At 33.8% G+C, this 24,149-nt stretch overlaps 1 protein-coding gene across 9 annotated transcripts in view; it reads left to right on the forward strand.

The window, feature by feature from the left end:
- The window catches only part of MYO9A (myosin IXA), a 283,468-nt gene that overhangs the window by 161,633 nt on the left and 97,686 nt on the right, over nucleotides 1–24,149 (forward strand). For 5 of the 9 annotated variants that reach the window (XM_045070457.1, XM_045070456.1, XM_045070459.1 and 2 more), the window contains 9 exons: nucleotides 3,722–3,844; nucleotides 5,784–5,864; nucleotides 6,208–6,318; nucleotides 7,170–7,292; nucleotides 8,886–9,035; nucleotides 10,077–10,396; nucleotides 11,006–12,610; nucleotides 15,537–15,636; nucleotides 16,140–16,355. In XM_045070457.1, coding sequence (XP_044926392.1) covers nucleotides 3,722–3,844; nucleotides 5,784–5,864; nucleotides 6,208–6,318; nucleotides 7,170–7,292; nucleotides 8,886–9,035; nucleotides 10,077–10,396; nucleotides 11,006–12,610; nucleotides 15,537–15,636; nucleotides 16,140–16,355 — 2,829 coding nt within the window. The remainder of the gene's footprint in view (nucleotides 1–3,721; nucleotides 3,845–5,783; nucleotides 5,865–6,207; nucleotides 6,319–7,169; nucleotides 7,293–8,885; nucleotides 9,036–10,076; nucleotides 10,397–11,005; nucleotides 12,611–15,536; nucleotides 15,637–16,139; nucleotides 16,356–24,149) is intronic. The other 4 variants (XM_045070458.1, XM_045070460.1, XM_045070464.1 and 1 more) reach the window with 2 other exon arrangements.

Raw genomic sequence — 24,149 nt, forward strand, 5'->3', positions numbered from 1 at the left:
TAAACGTAGGGGTGTGTATATGTCTGAATTAGTGTTTTTGTTTTCTTTGGGTAAATACTGAGTAGTGGAATTACTGAATCATACGGTATTTCTATTTTTAATTTTTTGAGGAACCTGCATACTATTTTTCATAGTGCCTGTACCAATTTAGGGTCCACCAATAGTGCATGAGGGTTTCCTTTTCTCCACATACTCACTAACACTTGTTATTTCTTATCTTTCTGATGCTAGCCATTCTGATAGGTATAAGGTGCTATCTCACTGTGGTTTTGATTTGTATTTCCTTGATAATGAGTGATTTTGAGCATTTCTTCCTGTGTCTATTGACCATCTATAGGTCTTCTTTGGAAAATATCTCTTTGGTTCTCTGCCCATTTCTTATTTGCTTCATTTTTATTAACCCCTTATTGGTCATATAATTTGCAGATATCTTCTCCCATTTATTTTGTTGCCTTTTCATTTGGTTGATGGTTTCCTTTACCGTGCAAAGGCTTTTTATTTTGATGTAGTTCTAGCATTTATTTTTGCTTTTGTTTCCCTTACCTAAGGAGACATATCTAGAAAAATGTTGCTAAGGCTGGTGTTCAAAGGGATTACTGCTTATGTTTTTTTCTAGGGTTTTTATGGTTTCGGGTCTCACATTTAGATCTTTAATCCAAATTTGAGTATCATACTTTTGAGTATGGTGTGAGAAAGTGGTCCAGTTTCATTCTTTTGCATGTAGCTGTTCAATTTTCCCAATACCTTTTATTGAAGAGATCTTTGTATATTCTTGTCTTTGTCACAGATTGATCATGTAAGCATGGGTTTATTTCCGGGCTCTGTATTCTGTTCCATTGACTTTATGTCTGTTTTGGTGCCAGTACCATAGTTTCGATTAATATAGCTTGGTAGTATATCTTGAAATCTGGGATTTTGATACCTCTAGTTTTGTTCTTCATTTTTCAAGTTGCTTTGGCTCTTCAGGGTCTTTTGTGGTTCCTTACCAGTTGTAAGATTATTTTTCTACTTATGTGAAAAATGCTTTTGGTATTTTGATAGGGATTGCATTGAATCTATAGATTGCTTTGGGTAGTATGGGCATTCTAACAAATATTAACTCTTCCAATCCTTGAGCATGGAATATGTTTCCATTTATTTGTCATCTTTAGTTTCTTGCATCGGTGTATTTTGTTTTCATAGTACAGGTCTTTAACCTTCTTGATTAAGTTTATTCAAAGGTATTTTAATCTATTTGGTGCAATTGCAAATGGAACTGTTTTCTTAATTTCTCTTTCTGCTATTCATTATTAGTATATAGAAACAACAGATTTTTGGTATTAATTTTGTATTCTGTAACCACTGCATTCATTTATTATTTCTAATAGTTTTGTGTCAGCCTTTAGAGTTTTTTATGTATAATATTATGTCATTTGCTAACAGTATCAGTTTAACTTCCTCTTGACCAACATGGCTGCCTCTTATATTTTTGTTTTTGTTGTCTGATTGCTGGGGCTAGGACTTCAGTACTATGTTGAATAAAAATGACAAGAGGAAAGCAGTGGATATCCTTGTCTTGTTCCTGATTATATGGTATTTTGTCAGAGTAGTTGCAAATATTTTGCCATGTCAGTAAATTCAGGTAACAGTATATTTATGAACTGTGTAGTATTTAGTTGTGTGGCTAAAGAAGACTTTATGAAAATAATTCTATATAATTGTATATCTCTTGTTTTTCACTGTTTTTTGAAGTACATTGTCAGAAATAACTTTCAGATCTTCTTTGATAATCTCCTTAAATACCTATAAGTGAAATTGTTTATTGGGAAAGTTATACTGATTTATATTCCTAAGAACAGTGCATAATTATGTTTATTTGTTCACAATCTCGCAAATACTAGATTTTGTTAATCTTTGTTATGTTGCCAATCTGATATGCAGAAGTTCTATTCATTTTTTTTTTTTTTAGAAAATCTGTTTTTTTTTTTAAATGTTTTATTTATTTGAACGTGAGAAAGCAAGAGTAAGCTGGGGTGAGGGGTAGAGGGAGAGGGAGAAGCACAGGTTCTCCACAGAGCAGGGAGCCCCAATGGCAGGCCTTGATCTCTCTGAGATCAGAATCTGAGCTGAAAGCAGATATTTAACCAACTGAGCCACCCAGGTGCCCCAGAAAATCTCTTCAAAAGAAATGTTCTTTTCTTTGATTATAAGTCAGGTTGAATTGTCATTATGTTATTTGTCATTTGTGCTTTATTTGAGAATCAGCTGTTTCAGGTCTTTTGTTCATTTATAATTGTGGGATGAGTTCTTAAAGGAATTTTTATAGTTCTTCTGTATTGATAATAAGTATTTGTCATTGTCGGAAAAATTTTATTTAGTTGCATTTGTTAAAATATGTATTATACTTGTTGCCACTTGAAGATTTATATTTTTAAGTGTTTATATTGTCAGAATTAATATTTTTTAGACTTAAATTTGTCATGTTTTTAACTCAGTTCTGTGCTTCTCATACAATAAAATTTTTAGTACTTTTTGAATAACCTTATATAGTTGTACATACGTACAGATACATTCTTTCCATGGCCAGACTCACTGCCATAAATATAGTATGATTTTAAAAATTGTGAATGGCTACAAAAGCTCTCAAATACTTCATTAATGCCCTATTTTATATTCTTTAGTTGCTTTATGTATAACTCCTATTTTATTATTGTAAGATTAGTAATTAGTATATTGGGATTATGGTTGATAGGGTTGATGTTTTGTTTTGTTTTTCTCTGTATATTTCTAGTTAATGTGTGTAGCCTTTGGATTGAATTTAATTTATTGTCTCTGTGAATCAGGATTCAGTTACAGATAATAATAGTAACTGTGGATATTTTTTTTTTTAAGATTTTATTTATTTATTTGACAGAGAGAGAGAGAGATCACAAGTAGGCAGAGAGGCAGGCAGAGAGAAAGGGGGAAGCAGGCTTCTCGCCGAGCAGAGAGCCCGATGTAGGGCTCGATCCCAGGACACTGGGATCATGACCCGAGCCAAAGGCAGAGGCTTAACCCTCTGAGCCACCGAGGTGCCCCAACTATGGATATTTTTAAGTAGAAAAGGACTTAATTCAAAGAGGCACTTACAAAATCATTAGAAGTCTTGGAGTTTCTAAGTGTAGTGAGGAACTGACTCCTGCTGTAATCAGCTAGGAAAGTAGGAACCTGCCATTCTAGCTGCTGCTTTCAGGCACACACTACCTGTAGTATGATCCAGAAATCAGAAAGGAGCAGCTACAACTATTGGCTCCAGGGCTAAGGTGCATTTACCTAGAGTTTCAGTGACAACACAAATTCTCTGTACTCTGCCTCTCAACTCATAAAGGTAGTACCTGGACTTTGGGATCTCAAAAAAGCTAAAGTCCTTTGATGTGCCTGCTTGTCAGAAGAAACAGAAGCTCATAATCAAAGTCTCTGGTTCAGTTATATCTTCCTAGTTTCACATGTGGGATTTTAAATGATAAGCTTAAATTGCACCTGGAACCCAGATGTAAGAGAATTTGAGAAATGCAGTTTTCTTTTTAGTTGGAAAGCTTCTGCAGGAAAACAGGAGGAAGATGGATGGATGTTGAATATCCAATCTCTCATATTCACCATAGTCATTATACATAGGTGATAATGAAAACTGGATTATAACTTTGTTTTTCCTGTTCTTTGATTAATTTATGTGAGGAATATGATTTTTCTCGCTTCTTTTTAGCACTTGCTAGAGGTAAATTCTTTAAAGCACCTGACAAGACTGACGCTACAGGATCGCATCACCAAGTCTCTTCTTCATTTGCACAAGAAGAAAAAGCCTCCCAGTATCAGTGCCCAGTTTCAGGTTATTTTTTATTTTACCTTTTTATTTAAAAAAGGGCTTTCTTTAGAGGACTCTATTTCATTCAGAATGACATTGAAAAGTCAAGATCATCTGCAAGATACCTGAATGGAAGATGATACATATGACTTAAAAGCCATATTATAGTGGTCGTTTTGGAGAGAAGTAACAGGGGTGGAAAAGTCAGCTGTCTCTCTTTTTCATCCCTTTATGTGTGGGTGGTGGATATCCCAGAGAGTACTTCATTGTTTTCAGTGTGAGGAGACAGGCAGCAGAAAACTGATACTATAAATAAAACCTGCCTTTAAGCCCTACTGCCCAGATACAGTCACTGTTAACATAATGTGTATTTTTTTTTCTATATACATTTTAAACTTCGTTCTCCCATTTATATTTAACTAAATGGGATTGCTGGTATTTTCTGGTTTTATTTTAGTTTTATATGCATAGAAATCCATTTCCTTTTATTGTGACGGGGCATTTGGCAATAAATGTGATCATAATAAATCAAATAACAATTATATAATTGTCAAGCTGAATTTTATTCTTTGAACATATATCTATGTCTTAAGTTTTCTATAATAATTATATATTAGCCTTATAATAAGAGGAAAAGATATCTAAAAAGGATTATTTTTTCAAAGATAGTTCGTTTATAGCAGCAGGAGGTTCTGGTAATATTTTGTTTATTGAGTTGGGCTTTGGATACAAGAATGTGTTCCTTTTGTGAAAATCTGTCAAACTGTATACTTGTGATTTAAGCGTTTTATTTTATGTATTTTATACTACAATAAACATTTCTGAGGAAAAAAAAGAGCACTTAAAAGTAAAAAAAAAATTTTATATTGCTATAATATATATGACAGTAATAATAGGAATCCGTATGCTTATAAGGCTTCTAAGTTTTACTTGACGTCATAAAATACTAACTCTGAGTAGACTGTGACAAGTTAAGTTTCCATATTATAATCCGTAGAGCAGCCACTAAAAAATACTACAAAGAAATGTAACAGAGAAGCCAATAGATAAATGGAATACTAAAAAACAAAATATGTTATCTGACCATAATGTGGATTTAAACCAGAAATCAATAAAGGAAAGATAATAATCCCCAGATATTTGGAAAATAAAAGGCAGACATCTAAATAATACTTGAGTCAAAGAGATTTTTAAAATATTTTAAATGAAAGTGAAATATCAAAGTTTGTGCAGTGTAGCTAAAGCAGTGATCCAAGGTTCATTGATAACATTAAATGCTTTTAATGAAAGGAAAAAGATCTCAAATCAATAACATAAGCTTCTCTCTTAGGAAACTAGCAAAAGAAAAACATATAACTAATTCCAAAGCAAGCAGATGGAATGAAATGATAAAGACAAAAAACAGAAATCAGTGAAATTGAAAACAGAAATAATAGAGGAAAAATACAAAACCAAAAAGTTGGTTCTTTGATAAGATAAAAAAAAAAAAAAAGCTATAAACCTCTAGCTAGATTAATCAGGAAAAAAAAAGAGGTAAAGTACAAATTATCAGTATCAGGAATGAAAGAGGGGACATCACTAGCATGAACACTGAAAGTGGGGGACTAATAGCTAGTGGATACCCTACTAGAGATTTTCAAAGTTGTTTTAGGAACACATGAATTTGAGTAAATGGTTTCATGAAATGTGAAGAAAAGTGAAAAATTTATTCTAGACTTATATTATTCTGTAATATATCTGCAATTTATACTGTTGCCAAAATATCAGCTCTATGATTAAACTACCATCCTTCTCCTTAATTTAATCAGTATGGAAGTATACACAATTCTCTTGAGAAAGAAAGCTCTTTCTGTGTATACCATTGTTTCAGCATAGCTTGCCAACATTATTGTTTGTATTTGTAAATTATTTTCTGCCAGTTTGAAATGGGAGAAAATGCTTAATACATTGCTCTGTATTGCAGGCCTCATTAAGCAAGCTGATGGAGACACTTGGTCAAGCAGAACCCTATTTTGTAAAATGCATTCGCTCTAATGCTGAAAAGGTAAAAATGTCCTGTAAGTCAGAGCTTCTAGCTCCACTTACTTCAAACCAGGTTTTACATTTTCTTAAGGAGAGTAAGTAGAGGGAAGAGCTATATATAATCTTTTAAATGAAAACAGTGTTCTGTATTTTCTGTAGGTGCCCTTCTAATTTTTGTACTTACCTGTCTTTTTGGTATGTATATGGGCTTGATTTAGTGTTTCCTAAAAATCTGAGAAGCAAATATGTTATGAAATTCCATCATAAAAAAGAATTCTATGAAAGTTAACCATAGTTATTAGAGAAACATTAATTTGGAGCTGTCTTTATATGAGTTAATCTTTTTTCCATTTGTTTTGTTTTAGCTGCCATTAAGATTCAATGATGCCTTGGTGCTTCGACAGCTTCGGTACACTGGAATGCTGGAGACAGTTCGAATTCGCCAATCCGGATACAGCTGCAAATATTCTTTCCAGGTTATGCTTTTATAGTGATATTTAAATTATATACACTTAAGTAAGTTATTCCTGTATCTTGCTTATTTTTTATTTGGGACTCACTTGTTTATTTCTCCTATTTCTTCATTTGCATTCCATCTTTTGTATACAGAATTGAAGAGGGATAGAGAGTACTCACTTCCATTGAAGGGCAGCAATCATATTAAACTTGTGTTGTGATAAAATCCGGTTCCTGGCTATTCTCATTTTATCTGAATTTTGCCAGTACTAAGTTTACTCATAACACAGTAGTTCTTCCTACTGATTACTCCAGTAATTGAAATAGTTCAATCAGAACTGTCTAGTTCAAAAGATTCCATTTAGTTTTCTGCAAAGTTACCTCAGCAAAATTTTCTTTCATGGTAAGCTGCCAACAAGGCTTACAGTTATTCTCATTAACTGTTGTATATAGAAATTATGGTGAAGATTTTCAGCAGCTGAGCAGGTTCTTTGCTGTTTCTGGGAAGGAAAGCTTTGTTCTCAGTTCTACTCTGACACCTTTGCATATTTTTCTGCTAAATATTTCAGTTATTAAATAACTTTTTCTTTGGTCATTAATTTAGCTTTCTCAAAAGGGACCATTAGTTTCTGCTTTTTTCTTCTTCAATTCCCCTTTCATAACAAAATATGTAGAATTCACTATCTTCTCTCCACCCCCCACGGCCATTTTACAAATTAACTGTAATTTTTTAAATTAAGAAGTAATTTCTTGGTTTTAGTCTGTTTAAAAGATGAGGAAAGGATCAATAAAAGGACAATTAGCTGCTTTAGGACCATGTTTACATACAATTTTCTTGTGATTTTACAACATTTTTCTTTTCATTTTTCAGGATTTTGTGAGCCACTTCCATGTACTTCTTCCCCGAAATATTATTCCATCCAAATTTAACATTCAGGATTTCTTCAGGAAAATAAATCTTAATTCGGATAATTACCAAGTTGGAAAATCCATGGTAAATATAATATATACAGTCCTTATCAAATTTGGGTACATTTTTATATTAAAATAATAATGGCAATCTTTCCCCATGAGAATATTTACGAAAAAGTTAGTGTACCAGAATCATTATGGGAAATTGATTAGACCAAGATTTTTACTTAATATCGTTCGTATCAACCGAAGAGCTTCTGGCCAGTGCTCCAGTTCTGCCCATAGTTTTAACTGCCTAAAAACAATCTCCTCCCAGGTATTCTACTGAAATCTTCAACTCAACTTGCTCAGTGACCTTACCCAGATTTTCCCACTGTCCTTAATTTATCAACTGCCTTTTATCTCTGTCATCCTTCTTCTAGGTTATGAGATTTGTCCTAGCCTTCACTTTAATCCTTTTACAAAGTTCTTTTTCTTTTTTTCCTCACGAATGATTCTCAGAGTATCTCTCCCTTTTTCTTCATTCCTACTACTTGCATTTTAGTTTGTTCCTTAGCTCTCACTTATATTTCTTTTACAGTAAACAGATCCCTCATCCGATTTCAGTCTTTGTCATTCCATTTACTTCATTCTACCCATAGTATCAAAATCATAATCTTAATATACCTCCTTCTTTTATGTTGGCTTCCTGCTTAATACTAATCCCATGATAACCTCCCCATTAAATTCAAACATCTCTCTCTTCAAGAACCTCCATATCATGACTTCATACCATTTACTATCTCCTTTATGAAGACTGATTGTGCTGCCCTGAACATGTACATTTGTTATTATTTCCAGCTCCTTGTTTTGCTCAGGTAGAAACCTCTGTCTTTTGCCCTTACAGTTTATGGGGTTTTTTTGTGTGTGTGTATCTAATATCTATCTCTTCTTTTTTTAAAATAGTTTAAAATTTTTGACAGACATGGAAGGTGATGGGTATGTTAATTAGTTTGTGATAATTACAGTGGATACATATATCAAAATAACCCACTGTATACCTTAATATTCAGTTAATATACCTTATATAATATACTTTATATACAGTTATTTCTGTCCAACTGCTTTTAAGGGTAAAGTGCAAATCGTATTTCCAGAGGGTCTATATCTAAGTTATATTTGCTTTATCCTATACCCCAAAGATTTATTAATAGAAGGAAAGAGTAAATAAACTGGTTAATAGCCTTGGGTAGCAAGAAACTTTTGATGCATACTGGGTTTCAAAAAGACTATTGTTACTGGTTTATTCATATTATCATCAAACTTCAAGATCTGTGTTTCTCAACTTTTCTCCCCCACCCTAACTAATATCCTTGAAAACAGGAAAAATGACGTTTTCAGTGGTACCTTGTCTCATGAGGGCAGTGAATTTCCCAAGGGAATAATATATCCCAATCTCTAAGACTGGGAATTTTATAATCATGTCCATTTTTCCATTTTCTCTTCTATATTTTAATGTCTCTATTTTAATTTGAGAATGACTTCTTTAAATGAATAGAAATGTTTGTTAGTACTGCTTTTCATGTCTACTGTTGTATTCTTCTCTAAAGAAGCTTACCACAGAAAGGTTGATTCATGGCAATAAATTTCTCCTTTCTTCTTAAGCTGTATTCCTCATCTTTCTTCTTTTTGGTAGGTGTTCCTAAAGGAGCAGGAACGACAGCACCTACAAGATCTGCTTCACCAAGAGGTGCTCCGCAGGATCATATTGTTGCAGCGATGGTTCAGGGTTCTGCTGTGTAGGCAGCATTTTCTCCATCTGAGACAGGCATCCATCATTATCCAGGTTGGAAGCAAAGGATTCCTCCCATGAGATTTGCTAGTTAATGTGGCCTTTATTTTAGTAATCAGAATTTTACTGTGAAACATTTGAATAAGAATATAAACTTCTTCAGAGATGAGAATGTGTCCTATTCATCTTTTTTAAACATTCATGTTTATTTATGTATTTGAGAGAGAGAAAGAGAGAATGCACAGGGAGAGGGGCAGAGGGAGAGCGGAGAAAGAGAATCTCAAGCAGACTCCCTGCTGAGTGCAGAGCCTGACACAGTGCTTGATCTCATGACCATGAAATCATGACCTGAGCTGAAACCAGGAGTCTGATGCTTAACCTACAGAGCCACCCAGGCACCACTCCTGTTCATTTTTGAAATGTTCATTTCACCCAACAGATTACGTATTACAATAATAGGTATATAATAATAGACTATTGATAAATACTGATAAAGTTGAGTTTAAATTAAATTAAATTTATAGCTACAATATCTTACAAGGTATGGTTGGGGCAAAGGAGTTATATGCCTTAATTTTTGATGACATAGTTATTTTTGTTTGGTAGTTTCCTGAGAATATTTGAGAGTTATAATATACATTGTTGTTGCTCTGTACTCATCTTGGATGATAGGTATCTTATTTTGTATTTTTCTGCCTTATTTTCCCTCTCATTGATTTGTATAACTGTTCTCCTCCATAGACCTTTTTTGTTTATGTAAGAAAATCTTTAGAATCTTAATTTTTGAAACATGTGCATGTTGACCTTAAATCCATTAATATTGGCAAACTGTAGCATGAGAAGATAATGTAATTTGTTAAAGCATCAAAAAAATTTAAATTATTTTAAGTTCTGTAATTAACTTCATTGAAGTTGTATTTTCTAGAAGAGTTGTTTTAGTCAGGCATATCTCAAAAAGGAAAACTTTTTTTCCCCCCATTTTAATCATGTGCAATTTAACTCTAGCCACTTAACCTTTAATTGTGACATAATATTTTTTTTTCTGTGAAAATATGGCATAAGATAAGACAGCAGTTTTTATTGTTTTCCCCACAGCGATTCTGGAGGAATTACCTAAATCAGAAGCAAGTCAGAAGTGTAGCTGTGCAGAAGGATGTTTTAGTTATGGCTAGTGCAGCCACTCTGCTCCAGGCCTCCTGGCGTGCTCACTTAGAGAGGCATAGGTATTTGGAGCTCCGGACTGCAACTATCATCATCCAGCAGAGATGGAAGGAATATTACAGACGGAGACATATGGCTGCTCTCTGCATTCAGGCAAGATGGAAAGGCTACAGGGAAAGTAAGAGGTATCAAGAACAAAGAAACAAAATCATCCTTTTGCAATCAATTTGTAGAGGATTCAGAGCAAGACAAAGGTAATCTTTGTTGCCATGATAGTTACTCCTTCTTTCTTTTCAAATATTTTTTGCTTCTGCTCCAACACTTGTCTAACTTGTATTAGAATTGGTTATGTATAATTTTGTCTTCTCCAGTAGGCTATTATACTCCTAGCAGTTTTAACCCACATTGTGTGGTCTATAATAGAAGCCAAGTAGATGTTTATTGAATTAAATTGGATTGAAAACCTACATGATCTATGGTTATAACTGCTAAGAGTTAACTTTTACATTCAGTTGAATCTTTAAAAATAGGCAATATTCAGTTGTTTTTACCTTTAGAAACTTTAATTTCATTTTAAGGTTTATCTTAAAGATATTTTTTAAATAGCTTTACTTCTGAGTTAATTTATGTTTTGACTAGAATATCCTAGTAGAAATAATGCACTTAATAATTTAACTAATTAATTAATAATCTTAAAATATCATCTCACTCATAGGAATGGAATTATGAAATGTGCATCCAAGTTAGCTTAAGAAGAAAAATCTGGAACTTTACATATATTTCTTAAATTCTCAGTAAAATGTATTTTCTCCAATAGTAAGTAGAAGATAACCTCTAACCCATTTTTCCCTGTTTTTCTATAGGTTTAAAGTTTTAAAAGAACAAAGACTGAAAGAAACAAAACTAGAACTTGGATTGGCAAATACTGAGCCATCTGGAGCTCTGGAAATCCAGGGTTCAGACCCTTCAGAATGGGAGGATTGTTCCTTTGATAACAGAGTTAAAGCTATAAAGGAATGTAAGTCTGTGATAGAGAGTAATCGAATTAGCCAAGAAAGTTCAACAGACTGCTTGAAAGAGTCCCCAAACAAGCGACAGGAGAGAGCCAGAAGCCACAGTGGTGCAGACTTGCAGGAAGAAGTGATTGTCAGAGAGAGACCTAAGTCCTTGGAGGATCTCCACCAAAAAAAAGTAGGTCGGGCCAAAAGAGAAAGTCGGAGAATGAGAGAACTTGAGCAGGCTATATTTAGTTTAGAATTGTTGAAAGTTCGTTCTCTTGGTGGCGTGTCTCCTTCTGAGGAACGTAGGTGGTCTACAGAACTGATGCCGGAAGCCCTTCAGTCTCTACAGGGTACACCTGACAGTGAAAGCTCTCAAGAAAGCTTGGAACTTCTGAGTTGTGAGGAAAGCCAGAAGAGCAAACTGGAATCCATAACTTTAGATGAAGGAGACTTGCAGCTTCAGTCACCTAAAATATCCAGCAGTCCAAAATTTGATTCACAGAACAATGCCATCAGTGCCTCAGGTGAGACTAACTATACTTTGATTGAAAAGGGGGCATCTTCTGACTCAGTCTATTTGAAGAATGGGACTATGAAGGAAAAACTGGTTTGCAGTTCTGAATCTATTACCTGTAAGCCACAGCTGAGAGACCCCTTTATTTCAAATAGTTTGCCTACGTTTTTTTATATTCCTCAACAAGACCCACTGAAAACAAGTTCCCAACTAGATACAAGTATCCAGAGAAACAAGCTATTAGAAAGTGAAGAAACACTTTCAGCTCTCACTTCGGATATCAACAGGGAAGCCAGAAAGTACCACTTTCCAGGAGAAAATCAAGTTGTTACATCTTTGAATACAGATTCTTCTAATACTGTGCTGAAGAAGTTAGAAAAGCTAAACATTGAGAAGGAAGAAAGGCAAAAGCAGTTGCAGCAGCAGAATGAAAGAGAGATGATGCAACAGATTCGTCAGCAGACAGGTATTTTAGAGAAGGAGCGTAAAGCCTTCAAGACAGTTGAAAAGCCAAGAACTGGGGAGTCCTTCCTGGCACCATCTTTCCATCCATCAGAGCAAAGAGCAGAGAGGCCATCTTCCCTCCTTATTCTGAATACCCCAAATAAGGAAGAGCCCAATGTAGTAGGGCCTCCATCAGTATCAGTAAAAGATGCAGCTCTTCTTCCAAAAGACAGCCTTCCTGCTCACCCACCCCAGAAGGACCGACCTGTCACCTTGTTCTTTGAAAGGAAAGGAGGCCCATGCCAGTCTGCTACTACCAAGGAATTATCCAAGACAGACAGAATGTGCACCCATCTGAATGTAGCCAGTAAAATTTCTAATAATCGTATTTCAAAAAGAGAACACCACAGACCTACTCATTCTTATAGCCACAAATCTGATGACTCCTCCAGAGATGGAAATACTAGGGTTATTTTCTTCACACCAAAGGACAATATGAGTATTTCCCTGTAAGTGAAATGCTTATTTATTTTATGTATATAAATGGCAAACTTTTTGGAGAATTTTATTAAGGTTCCTTAATCTACTTCAACTATTTGTATGGGTGCTACTGAAATTAGCCATTTTCTCTGTGTTAAAAAAAAAAAAAAAATTCCCTAATCGTTGACTCTAGCAGCTACCTGAAATTGAATATAATTATACCATAGAAATCTTTGACTAATAAGCACAGATAGAGTTTTTTGGTTCCTCCTCTTTAAGTGAGAAAGCATTTGTGAAGGGCAGTACAGTGCCTACAAACATAGTAGGCATTCAGCAAATGCTGGTTGCTCTAGATCTCTGGGGGGTGGCAAGTCCAATCTTACTAGTGTCAGGCTTTAAAGTTAATGTACTTTGTCCCGGCATTTAGCCTATTTATGGTCTCAATTAAGTATTTCATTCTATTTTTATGTGGTAAAGAAACACAAAAAATATAATTTACCATCTTAACTGTTCTTAATTGTATAAGACAATAGTGTTAACTATATGCATATTGTTGTGCAGTGGATCTCTAGAACTTTTTCATATTGCAAAAGAAACTCTTATTACCCATCAAACAGTTATACTTCTTTCTCCTTACTTGAAGCTCCTAGCAACTGCCATTCTACTTTCTAAGAGTTTAACTACTTAAACAGATGGCTTATGTAAGTGGAAGTTCTTTATACTTCTAAGTTTTAACTAGTGGTCACCATGAGAAAAGCACTTTTTAGGTGGAACATAAAAGCAAAGATGATAAAATTTAAGAAATTTGTGTTAAGTCTTTGTATACAGTGGATTCTCTCAGTTCTTATGGGAAAATGTCAATGTTTAAGTAAAAGGAGGGTATATATCTTAGGGATAAAAAATTAAATTTCACATTTACTGTGGAAAATAACCTTTTCTCTCTTATAGTTTGAGCTTTTAATCTTTCAGTCTTTAAAATTATGTACAGAGTTTATAGACCCTTTGTAAATACAAGCAAGAGATCATTGGTATTTTCCATTAGGGATTTTTATATGGTATTATGAGATGCAGTTGGGTTAAATGACAGCTTGAGGTCCTATGCTTGCCCATAAATCTAGAGATTGCCCCAGAGTTCAAAGACCTTATGTAGCATATATAAGCCCATCAGTTAAGTTGTTAAAAATATTATTTTCTATGATTCTGATGAAGTTTAATGATGGGAGGTGTGTGTTTGTGTTGTATGTGTATGTGTAGCTGTTGGATCCATGAATGTGTTCTATAGAAGGCGTACTTACAGATTTCAAAAACATTAATATTTTTGTGAATTCTTGGAAACGTCTTTTATCATTTTCCAAGATAAACAGTCTTAGGGCTACTTGATCTAGTTTGCTTTTACCCCATTAAGATCTACTTATCTTCAAAATGATTATATATTGTTTATGTCAAAGCTTATGTAACACTCATACTTAAAATCTTCTCGATGCATTTTATAGAATCGTAAATGTTGGTGTTTCTCAGTTATTTTTTCCAGTTCGCACGTATTATAGATAAGATCACTGAAGCCTGCAGAGGTGAAATGACTTGTTCAAGGTGGCATATGAGAAATCGCAGGGAATAGAACTTGAGTTTCATAATTAGGAAGTAATGTTAGTGTTCTTTCTGTGCCACAATAAGTGTATAGTGGCCTTCATCTGTTTAATGAAGGAGAACAAAAGAGAAATCATGGAGAAATCTAAAGAAAATGCTGTGAGTTTAAAATTTGGCTAGGGTTGTCAGGTACCATCAAAGGTCCTATTATTTCCTTCTCTTTAGAACAAAGCAGATAGGCTCAGCTGGGTAAGAGATTTTAACAAAAGGGAATCTTTTAGGATAGCCTGGGATTGCTAGGCTTTATCATACCTTGGTCAAAAAGGGAGATCTCTGAGAAGCCTTTAGCTAGCAAAGACTGCCATCTGTTTAGGTTTGTTTTAGGAGTCATTGCATAGAGCAAAGGACAAGATAACCTCTTAAAACCGCTAGGTCTTCATTTGTAAAAATTAAGTGGAAGATTTTGAATGACAGAGCCATTAGTCTGCTAACTTGTATAATAAGTTAGTGTCTACTTTAAACCCAGCAGTACGCTAAAAGATAAGATATGATTCTTAGTGAGCTTATAGTTCTGCTAAGGAGAGATGAGCAATATGTTATTGATAAATTTTAAAACTCATGCTACTGAGTTAATATAGGTAATTGGGACCATGAAAGTTTTGGGTTCAATTCACGTTTTCATCAGATATCCATTTCTACATAGAATTTAATGATAAAATAGTCACATTGTGTGGTTATTCAAGCAAAATTAAGTTTCCACTAGGTAATATCGCTGTATGGCATACCTCCTTTAACTTGATAACAATTTGTTATCCTGCTAGTTTTGATTTTGTTCTGTATAACAAAGTTTTAAAACTAATACAGTAGATGAAAGCTGAAGAGGGGTGTCAGAAGATTTGCTAGCCAATAGGAACCATCTCAGTATAAAACAAAGTAATGGGACCTATATCACTTATAGCTACTTATCAGGTATTTTATAATGATTAGAATAAAAGGTCCCTTCTAAGACTATAAGGTTTGGGGATGTGATGTTTTCCCTTATCATCAAATCCATTTGTTTTCCTGAGCTAATTCTGCTGCTACTAGTCTTAAACATAGGCCATAGTGGAATATACCCAGTGATTACAGGGACAGGCCTCTAGTAATCCAGTCACATATGTCAGTTCTTGATAATACTATTAATTAGGGAAGCAGAAAAAAATGGATGTATTGTTTTGGAAATTGAATAAAGTCTGGAAGTATTTAATGTAATTTGCTAGAATTCTTTGATTTGTCTTGTTAGGCTATATTTCATGCTGTACTTTAAGACTGCTGCCATGGGATGTCTGCTAAGAATTGAATTATAATCCTGTTATTTATTATCCTTAGTGTCAGCAAGGAAGCCTTAAACAGTGGAAATCTTCAACTCCGTAAACAAGATGAACCAAATTGGAAACCTGTGAAGTTAACTGGGCCGGGCAAAGGAGAGGTAAGTATTTAATTTTATCTATCTTTTATGCAAAATAGATGCACCTGTTTTGGGAATCATTATTCTAGGTAAAAGACCTCATGTATGCAGTTACTCCCAAGTGTTATTCGAAAGAAGCCATGAGTTAAGTCTGTTACAAACTTAAGGAGGTGTACTTCAGGGAAGGAATGTTGACTAAAATCCCAGATTATGTTTACAAAAAAGATTTTGCTTACTAAAGGCAATTTATGCAAGTGGCTTTGGTGATATATCATGGTGGTGAAAGATGATTTCCTTGGCTATAGAGAACAGTGTAGATTTGGCTTCCATTTTTGTCCTTTGTCCAGAGTAATGTATATAGATTGCTTTTGATTATCTCTGTCACTTCTTGTAGAAAGGACACTGCAAGCGGGGTGGAGGGATGTTTCAAGAAATTCATGACCTCTCTGTCTTTCATTGGCATCATCTCCCAAAAAAACCAAAACAGAACATTGTTATGTTATTTGTTTTATCATTTGGTCAAGCAGGTTGCCAGACCGGCCCATAAAAAGAAAGCTCGAATGGCGCGGACGCGCTCCGATTTCTTGACTAGAGGTACTTTTGCCGATGGGGAGGGGGATACAGAGGAAGATGATTACGATGACATTATTGAGCCCCTTCTCTCCCTTGACCAAGCTTCTCACTCTGAGCTAGGGCCTGCACCCAGCCTGGGTCAGGCCTCTCACAGTGACTCCGAAATGGTAATTTTACAGCAATATAAGAAAAATAGGCACCAAACAAATCTGATGGGAATAGTGAATAGCCTTTGCTAATCTAAAGCTAACCTTCACAGCTTCTTCCTCGTATAGTGGTTTGTACATGGGAAACCTCAGTGAACACAGCAACAAAGCTAAACTTTAATTTATTAGGACTCAGATAAAGGACACTTTAACAGTGTATGTCAAATCATAAATTAGGGAAAATTAAGGTTATTTAATTTAGCACTAAGGTAGAGATTTTCTATTCTATCTTAAAAGGTCTAGAGTTAGGGGCCTTCACACTTTTTTTCTGTAAAGGACCAGATAGTAAATGTTTTAGATTTTGTGGATCCTTTAGTTTCTGTTGCAACTATTTAACTTGCCACTGTAGAGTGAAAACAGCCATAGACATAAGAAAACAAACGGGCAAGGCTTTGTTCCAGTAAAACTACTTACAAAAACAGGCAGCAGGCTGTACTTGATATTTTGGCCATAGTTTGCTAATTGATCCTTTGTCTAGTGAATAGGCTACATGTTTAATAGTCTAGTTGCTTTTAACTGAAATGGAAATACCTTTTCCTTTTTTTGTTTTTTTTGTTTTTGCCTTTAAACTTGCTTTGTCTCCCCCATTTTTAGTACTAGAAAATAAACATGATTTTCTAAAAAATTTAATGAGCCATGCCAAAAATGTTTTCCTGAACCAACCTACCCAGGTAGAAGGCTGTATGTATTATGAATTTGTATTGATCAAAAATTACAACATTGGAGTTATATTTGAATAAAGCTGCACTTAGTCTTAATATTTGACTCAGAATTTAACTTTATGATCATTTTTCAACCAAAATTAGGAATATATAGTTTGACAAGTGTGAATGTATTTATGGATATAAAATGTTTGAATTTTGGAATTGTCGTGGAAAATACACAATATAGGGACTCCGTATGTCTAATTTATACTACATATACAAACATTATCATTGATCAAGTGGAGTGATATATGCATTTTATTTCCATTCATATCCTGAAGTTGGATTTCTAATGTTCTTCTTTAGTATCTGTTCATTATGGTAGGAAAGTTCTCGGTTTGTCTTCTTTTGTCATTAAGTATTTTATCTTTGAACTATTTTAAACTGTTTGTTAAACAATTTAAATAGGACCAAAGAATTAAATTTTCTGCTAATTTCTAGAATATCCTTATTGTCTTTATCTTCTGTTAGAAATACTGTTTTTAAATGATAATATTGATATTCTAAGAAAAAGAAAAAATAAAAAAAAATATGACAAGTTCTCTAATTAGATAAATGAGTCATTACTTTGAGCTAAACTGTAGGACTGTAAAGATTGGAAATAATTTGTATATCCATTAAGATATGTAATTAGAGCCAAAGCCCTCTTTTCAGTGTAGGTTAAAATAACTCCATTTTGGAAGTGCCCTGTTTTTGAGTTATAAATAATGAAACATACTTTGCCATAGGATTAGTAGTTAAAGATGAAATTATATTATGGAACAACTAATTTAATGAAAAGTATTGCTTTTTTAAGTGTAGATGGGGAGCATACTTAAATTATTCTCTAAAGTATACATAGATTTTTCATTCGTGGAAGAACTTAACCTTTGTAATTGCTGTTTTGTTCCTGAGAGTTTTCTTTGTTACAAACCTTAGTCCTTTTGGTGGTAGAATTCTTCCTCACTGTGAAAACTCTTAATGAGATGAACCAGAAGTTGGGCTTTCTGCTTGGAGCATTCACCCCTTTAAGGGTTCTAGCTGGTAGCCTCTGCCTGTGATTCTGTTCACCTGCTTGACGGTCACTGCATGCCCGTAGTTGTAGAGCACTCTGCCTCCCTGCACAGTGAATATAGTCTCTTCTCCAGCTCTCTTGCTGTCCTTCTGTTTCGTCACTAGCTATTTTAGGAACAGGTGGTGGTGTTTGTTTCTGGTGGACACTTGCATGAAGAAGCTTTGCTTTCTAGAATATGCTGATAGATACTTATTGGGGATGGGGGTGGAAAGGGTAGGAACAGTTTAAAGTGTTTCTCTTTGTTTATCTTAAAAATTTGCTGTGTTCTAATGTTCTCTGATATTGTAAAGATAAAGACTAATTGATTGTAAATGGGATTTACTGAATTGTCATAAAATCCAAATATCTCTAGAATTTTAAATACACTTGATTTTCTAGGCACATGGATTTTTAAAAACTTGGTTGTGTGTGTGTGTGTGTGTGTGTGTGTGTGTGTGTTTATTTTTGTTTCTGGTTTTTTTCTGGACAAAGTGATCCTGTAACTCTGACATTTGCTAAAAAGAGTGTTACTCAGTTTTGGAGGAAGCCATCTGACCTTTCCATTTGTGAAATAACTGATCTAATGGGATAAAGACAGTCCTATATGAATTACCTGAAGAGGATTCCCTAAGCATTACTTCCTCGATTCATCAGTCATTAATTAGTTGTTACCTGCTAAGAGAAGTAGAGACAAGAGTAGTAGCTACCTTCCTTGTGACTTTGGTGTTTTGTTTTAACTTTCTGCCTTTAATTCTGCCATTTGAATAACTTCAATCTCCAGATGCTGCTCTCACTCAGTTCCTCCATCCACTCTGTTGGCTTTCACTCAAGAATAATGACATGTTCTGCCACATAATATTTTTAAGGTGGTTTTCATATAGTTTTTTAGTCTCTCAGTATTTTGGATGGTAAGTGAGTTAGTCACATCGTTTCTTTTCCTTATTAGTAGAATTGGTATAGGTAACATTATAGTTTCCTCTGTTATCCCTGGACAATCATCTCTATGGGCATGACTCCCAAGTAGCTCTCCAAAATTTGTCTTCTTTATCTCCAGTATGAAAAATTTCTCATTTTATCCCCAAACTTCTGTCACTTCTTATGTTCTTGTTTGTGTTTGTTATTATCTGAAATATTCTCCAATCCTTATCAGTGTTGAATTTTCCTTCTCTCCACTGCTCACTCCACAAAAAACTGCCAGAAAAACCTGTTGATTGAGCAAGACTTAAGTTTTTTAGCTTGTTTTACAGAAAGTAAAGGAAAATCTACTTTGACTAGGTCTTAGGAATTTCTCAGGAAGGGGAAGCCAGGAGAGGATGTTTATAGAATTTTAGAACCTGTACCAGTAATTTTGAGATGGTTCTTGCAAATTGGAAATCTGGTTGATATTGAACAGAGTTTATGACATAAAAGGTTTGGATTGGTAGTCCCAATGTAACAGCTATACTGTTGCATACACTTAGTATTTATCTACCTATTTATTTATTATTAATTAATTTCTTTTAAAAATATTTTATTTATTTATTTGAGAGAGGGGGAAAGAGCACAAGCAGGGGGAGAAGCAGAAGGAGAGAGACAAGCAGACTGCTGAGCGGGGAGTTCAACATTGGGCTTAAACCAGGACTCTGAGATTATGACCTGAGCTGAAGTCAGGTGCTTAACTGATAGAGCCACCCAGGTGCCCCTACACTTGATATTTATATGTATTTTATTTCCCCAAAAGGTTAGGGTTGGTTTATAGCATCACAACTTTCTGCACTTAAAGCTTTGGTAGAATTTCCCCGTGAAACCATCTGGGACTTTTTTGTGGCAGAATTCCTTGATAATTAACTGTATTTCTTATAGATAAATTAGTCTTGTAAGCTTTCTATCTAATAGAACCAATTTTGGTAAATAATTTTTTCTTAGGGAATTATTAATTTCATCTAAATTTCAGGTTTATTTGCATTGAAGTCTGGAAATTAGTCTCATGTTCTCTAAAAATTCTGTTTCAATGGTTATTTCCCTTCTGTCATTTCATATTTTGTAAATTTGTGTTTTTTCCTTTTTTTCTTTAAGTTAGATAATCACTTGTCTGTTTTTACTTTTTTCCAAAATAATAGGGTTTTGATTTATTTATTATCCCTAGTTTCCCCTACCCCCCATTCTCCACTGAATTCTGCTTTTACCTTTGTTACTTATTTCCTTATTTTTAAAAAAATTCCTTATTTTTAATTTGTTTTTCCTAAATTCTTATTTCTAAATTTCTTATTTTTCTACCTTTTAAGTGGGAGAATTTAATTCATTTATTTGAGTTATTTTTATTGATACAGATTTTTAAGGCTGTGAATTTTCTTCTGACCATTACTTTAGTTGTATCTTGTTTATTCTAATGTGTGTTAAGTTTTTAATTATTTTTTGAGAAAATCGGTAATTTCAGTTTATATTATTTTTTGCCCAAACCTTGTTCAATAAAAATTTTTTTGTTTTCAGAGGAAGGACATTTTTATTTTTTAACTTTTTAAAATTTCTGGTTTAACTATGTTATGATAAAAGATTATTTATAATGATCAAATTTCCTCATCATTTTCTTTGTTAATATGTGGTCAGTTTTTGAGAAAGTACCATGTGCGTTTTTAACGTAAGTATATTCTGTATTCAGAATGTAAAATTTCAGTATATAACCATAATCTCTTCCTTACTGATTATGAGTCTTCTGTATCCTTACTATTTTTTGTACCATTTGATCGGTCTTGTATAGAGAATATTTTAAAGTTTCCTCTTCTTTCTGAATTGTGACTTTGTTACATTAAGTGCTTTTGCTTGAATTCTACTTACATCATAATATCACAGCCTGTGCTTTCTTAATTATTTCCATTTGCCTGGAATACTTTTTCTCATCCTTTTTCTTTTAGCCTTTCTGGATCCTTTTGTTTTAGGTGTGTGTTTGTATGCAGTATAGTTGGTTCCTACTTTGTGAGCCAAATTTAAAAAATTTTTGCATTATAGATGAGTTAAACCTATTCCTATTTATTGATATAACTGATAGATGCAGACTCAATTATCTTTCTTAATAATCTTATGTTGTTATTTTGTATTATGTTAAATTTGCTGTTTTTATGTTACTTTTTTGCTGTTTCACTTTTTAAAATTTCTTTTGATATGGGGGTTTCTTTTTCTGTTGATTTGTATATGACTTTTTAAAATGCCTTAATTTACTGTATTTTAATTTAACCAATTATTCTCAAGTTAGTCAGTTATAATAATATTTTTAAATTCTCACCTATTTTGACACAACTATTGATGAATTATTCTTGTCTCTACTTCCCCTCTCCCTTCTTTTTTTAGGCTTTTATTTATAATTTGTCAGCATGTATAATTTTACATATTCTTTTGCATATCCTCATATATATAAATTCTGGTTTTGCCTTATGTTTGAAACACTTTCATACTTTGCAGTTTTAAATACTGTGTCCCATTATTTTGTTTTTCTTGTTTAGGGAATCCAATAAATAAGTTTTTTTCTTCTTTTTCTGTCTTCCATCTCAACCATGTTCTTTCTGATGATTTTTTACTCATTTATACTTTCTATTCTTTATTATCTTTATTTGTTTATTATCTTTCTGCCTTTTAAATCTGCATTTGCATTTTTTCTTCCTTGGGCATGTTCTAAGTTATTCTTCACTATCTTTTTATTTCTTTCGTGAGTTCACTCAACTCCCTTCATTGCTTCCTGGTTTTTATTGAGGTGGGGGGGCTCGTTTCTATTTTTAGTTTTTTAATTTTTGATTCATTATGGTGTTTCATGAGGTTATTTAATTCATTTTTACTTTACAGTTTCCTGCTTCATGCTTGGTTTCTGTATGTTTGGTGGAAGATGGGTTATCATCTAAGTTGTTTTGGTTCTAATTTTCTTTGTTTTCTTATTGTAGCTTGTGTAGATTTTGTCTTTATTCATGTTGTGCATTTGGGATAGTTTATAAGTAACTTGATTTCAAGAGCTTCCTCTTGTATCAGTGTAAAAATGAAAAGGTTTTTTGCAGGCATCCTGTTTGGAGTCTGTTAGTTGTGTGTGTGTGTGTGTGTGTGTGTTGGAGGCAATGTTGTGTCCTCCATTTTTTGCTTCTGTTTTGCCTTGTTAGATTCTAAATATTCCTCTTCTGCTTCTTTTCTTCACTACTCAATCTCTAAAAGGCACCCCTTCGTTCCTTTTTACCTTAATTTTCCTCAGAAGCAGTGCCTTTAAAAATATGTCACCTTGAATCACATGCAATTTTAAGTTCTTTCCCTTTAGTTAGTTCTCTGATCTCCTCGTACTCAATATTTGTGTCAGTTTTGAGTCACTATAGATAGATTGACTTTTTCTCCTCCTTGTCAGTAATATATTGTTATTTCTTTGCATGCCTCCTTATTTATTATTGGATGCCTGGCATTGTAGATTTTGTCTTGTTGGGTACTATGGATACGTTTGTATCTGATTAATATTCTTGAGACTGTTACGTTCCAGTAATATTTCAGAGCTTGATTATGGAAGGAGTTTGTTCCTAAGGATTTGTTAGTCTCATTGTATTGAATGCTGGAAATTTTCTAAGAGAGATTTCAGGTGCTCTCACCACCGAAGAAGAAGAAGAAGAAGAAGAAGAAGGGTAGGAGGGCAGGGTGGGGAGAAAGAAAGAAACAAGGGGAAGAGATCTGTTAATCAGTCTGCAGTAATCATTTTAATATTTATATGTAAATAAAATCATTTTTTACACTTTATATACAGTTTTTATTGAATTAAACTTAAGATTTGTTAGGTCCAAACAGAAGTTTTTCACCTAGGGCTTATTTTTGACTAGCACTTACTCTTGACTACTGAGGCAAGATCCTGCTATATACTTCACCCAGTACCCTGGGAATCATAAAGTCATATGTTCTGACTTGGGCACAAGCACAGTTACTGGCTTTTGGTAAGTGCTGGGCACTATTACCTTTAAACCTTTCAGGTGGTCCTTTGCCTGGTGTTGGGTAGTTGTCTGACATAGAAGTGTTGATTAGTACTCAGCTAAATACCCTCTGAAGATCTCCACAGTTTTTTATTTGTGTATCTTTTTCCTCTTCAGTTCTCTCTCTCTCTCAGTCTCTAGTCTCTGGACTTTGAACTTGATGTGTTCAACTCAGAGAGTCTGCCAGGGTTCTCCTGGAACCCTCTCTCTGTGTCACAGTTTGGAAACTGTCTCAAGGTACTAAGCTGGGGCAGATGAAGGACTCACTTCTTTTGTTTCCCATCTCCTGAGAATAATTGTCCATCATCATGATAACTTTTTGTTCTTACTATTTTGTCTGGGTTTCTGTTTTGTTTTTGGTTTTGGTTGTTTCTGGCATGAGGATAAAACTGGTCACTGTTGCAGCAGACTAAAAGGCCAAAGAAAAGATACTATAATTATAGAAAAATGAAATATTAGGAAAGGATTTGAATAGGTAACAAGAAATTTTCTCTTCTGAATGGGATTTTCCTTAAAGGGGCACATTGTAAATAAATGGAACAAGAATTGCCCATTGAAATTCAGTTCCTAGTTTGATAAAGCCATGTAAGTTGTTTATAGTTTAGACCATTAGTGGTGATAATGTTTGATCCTTCGTGGTTTTTTTTCCTTTCTTAAATCCTTGACTAGGTATAATAAAAATCTATAGTAGCAAATTATATCATAAAAGTAATTACTACCTGTAGGGACACATAAAAGGACGCATGAAAGACTGTACTTCATCCTCTAGATTTATCAGATTCTGAATCTTTTGTCTGTATGTTTAGTTGGCTTTGACTTTTTTCTTACCTTTCCACTTGATATTGTTAAGTTGTCAGAAAACATGAACTCTGGGAGGTCCTGTTCAGCATTTCATTGACCCAAGTTCTCTTTATATCAGATTATTCTAGGAAGTTAATAAAATTTTTAGTAGGTTCTTTTATTTTATTGCGGCTGAACAATATGAACGTAGTTTTATGTATTTTTAATAGATGTAATTCTCAATTCTGTAACTTGAGTTTATTTACAGTATTATATG

The sequence above is a fragment of the Mustela putorius genome, unplaced genomic scaffold, assembly GCF_011764305.1.
Source record: "Mustela putorius furo isolate JIRA1106 unplaced genomic scaffold, ASM1176430v1.1 tig00003972_pilon_pilon_pilon, whole genome shotgun sequence".
Taxonomy (NCBI): Eukaryota; Metazoa; Chordata; class Mammalia; order Carnivora; family Mustelidae; genus Mustela; species Mustela putorius.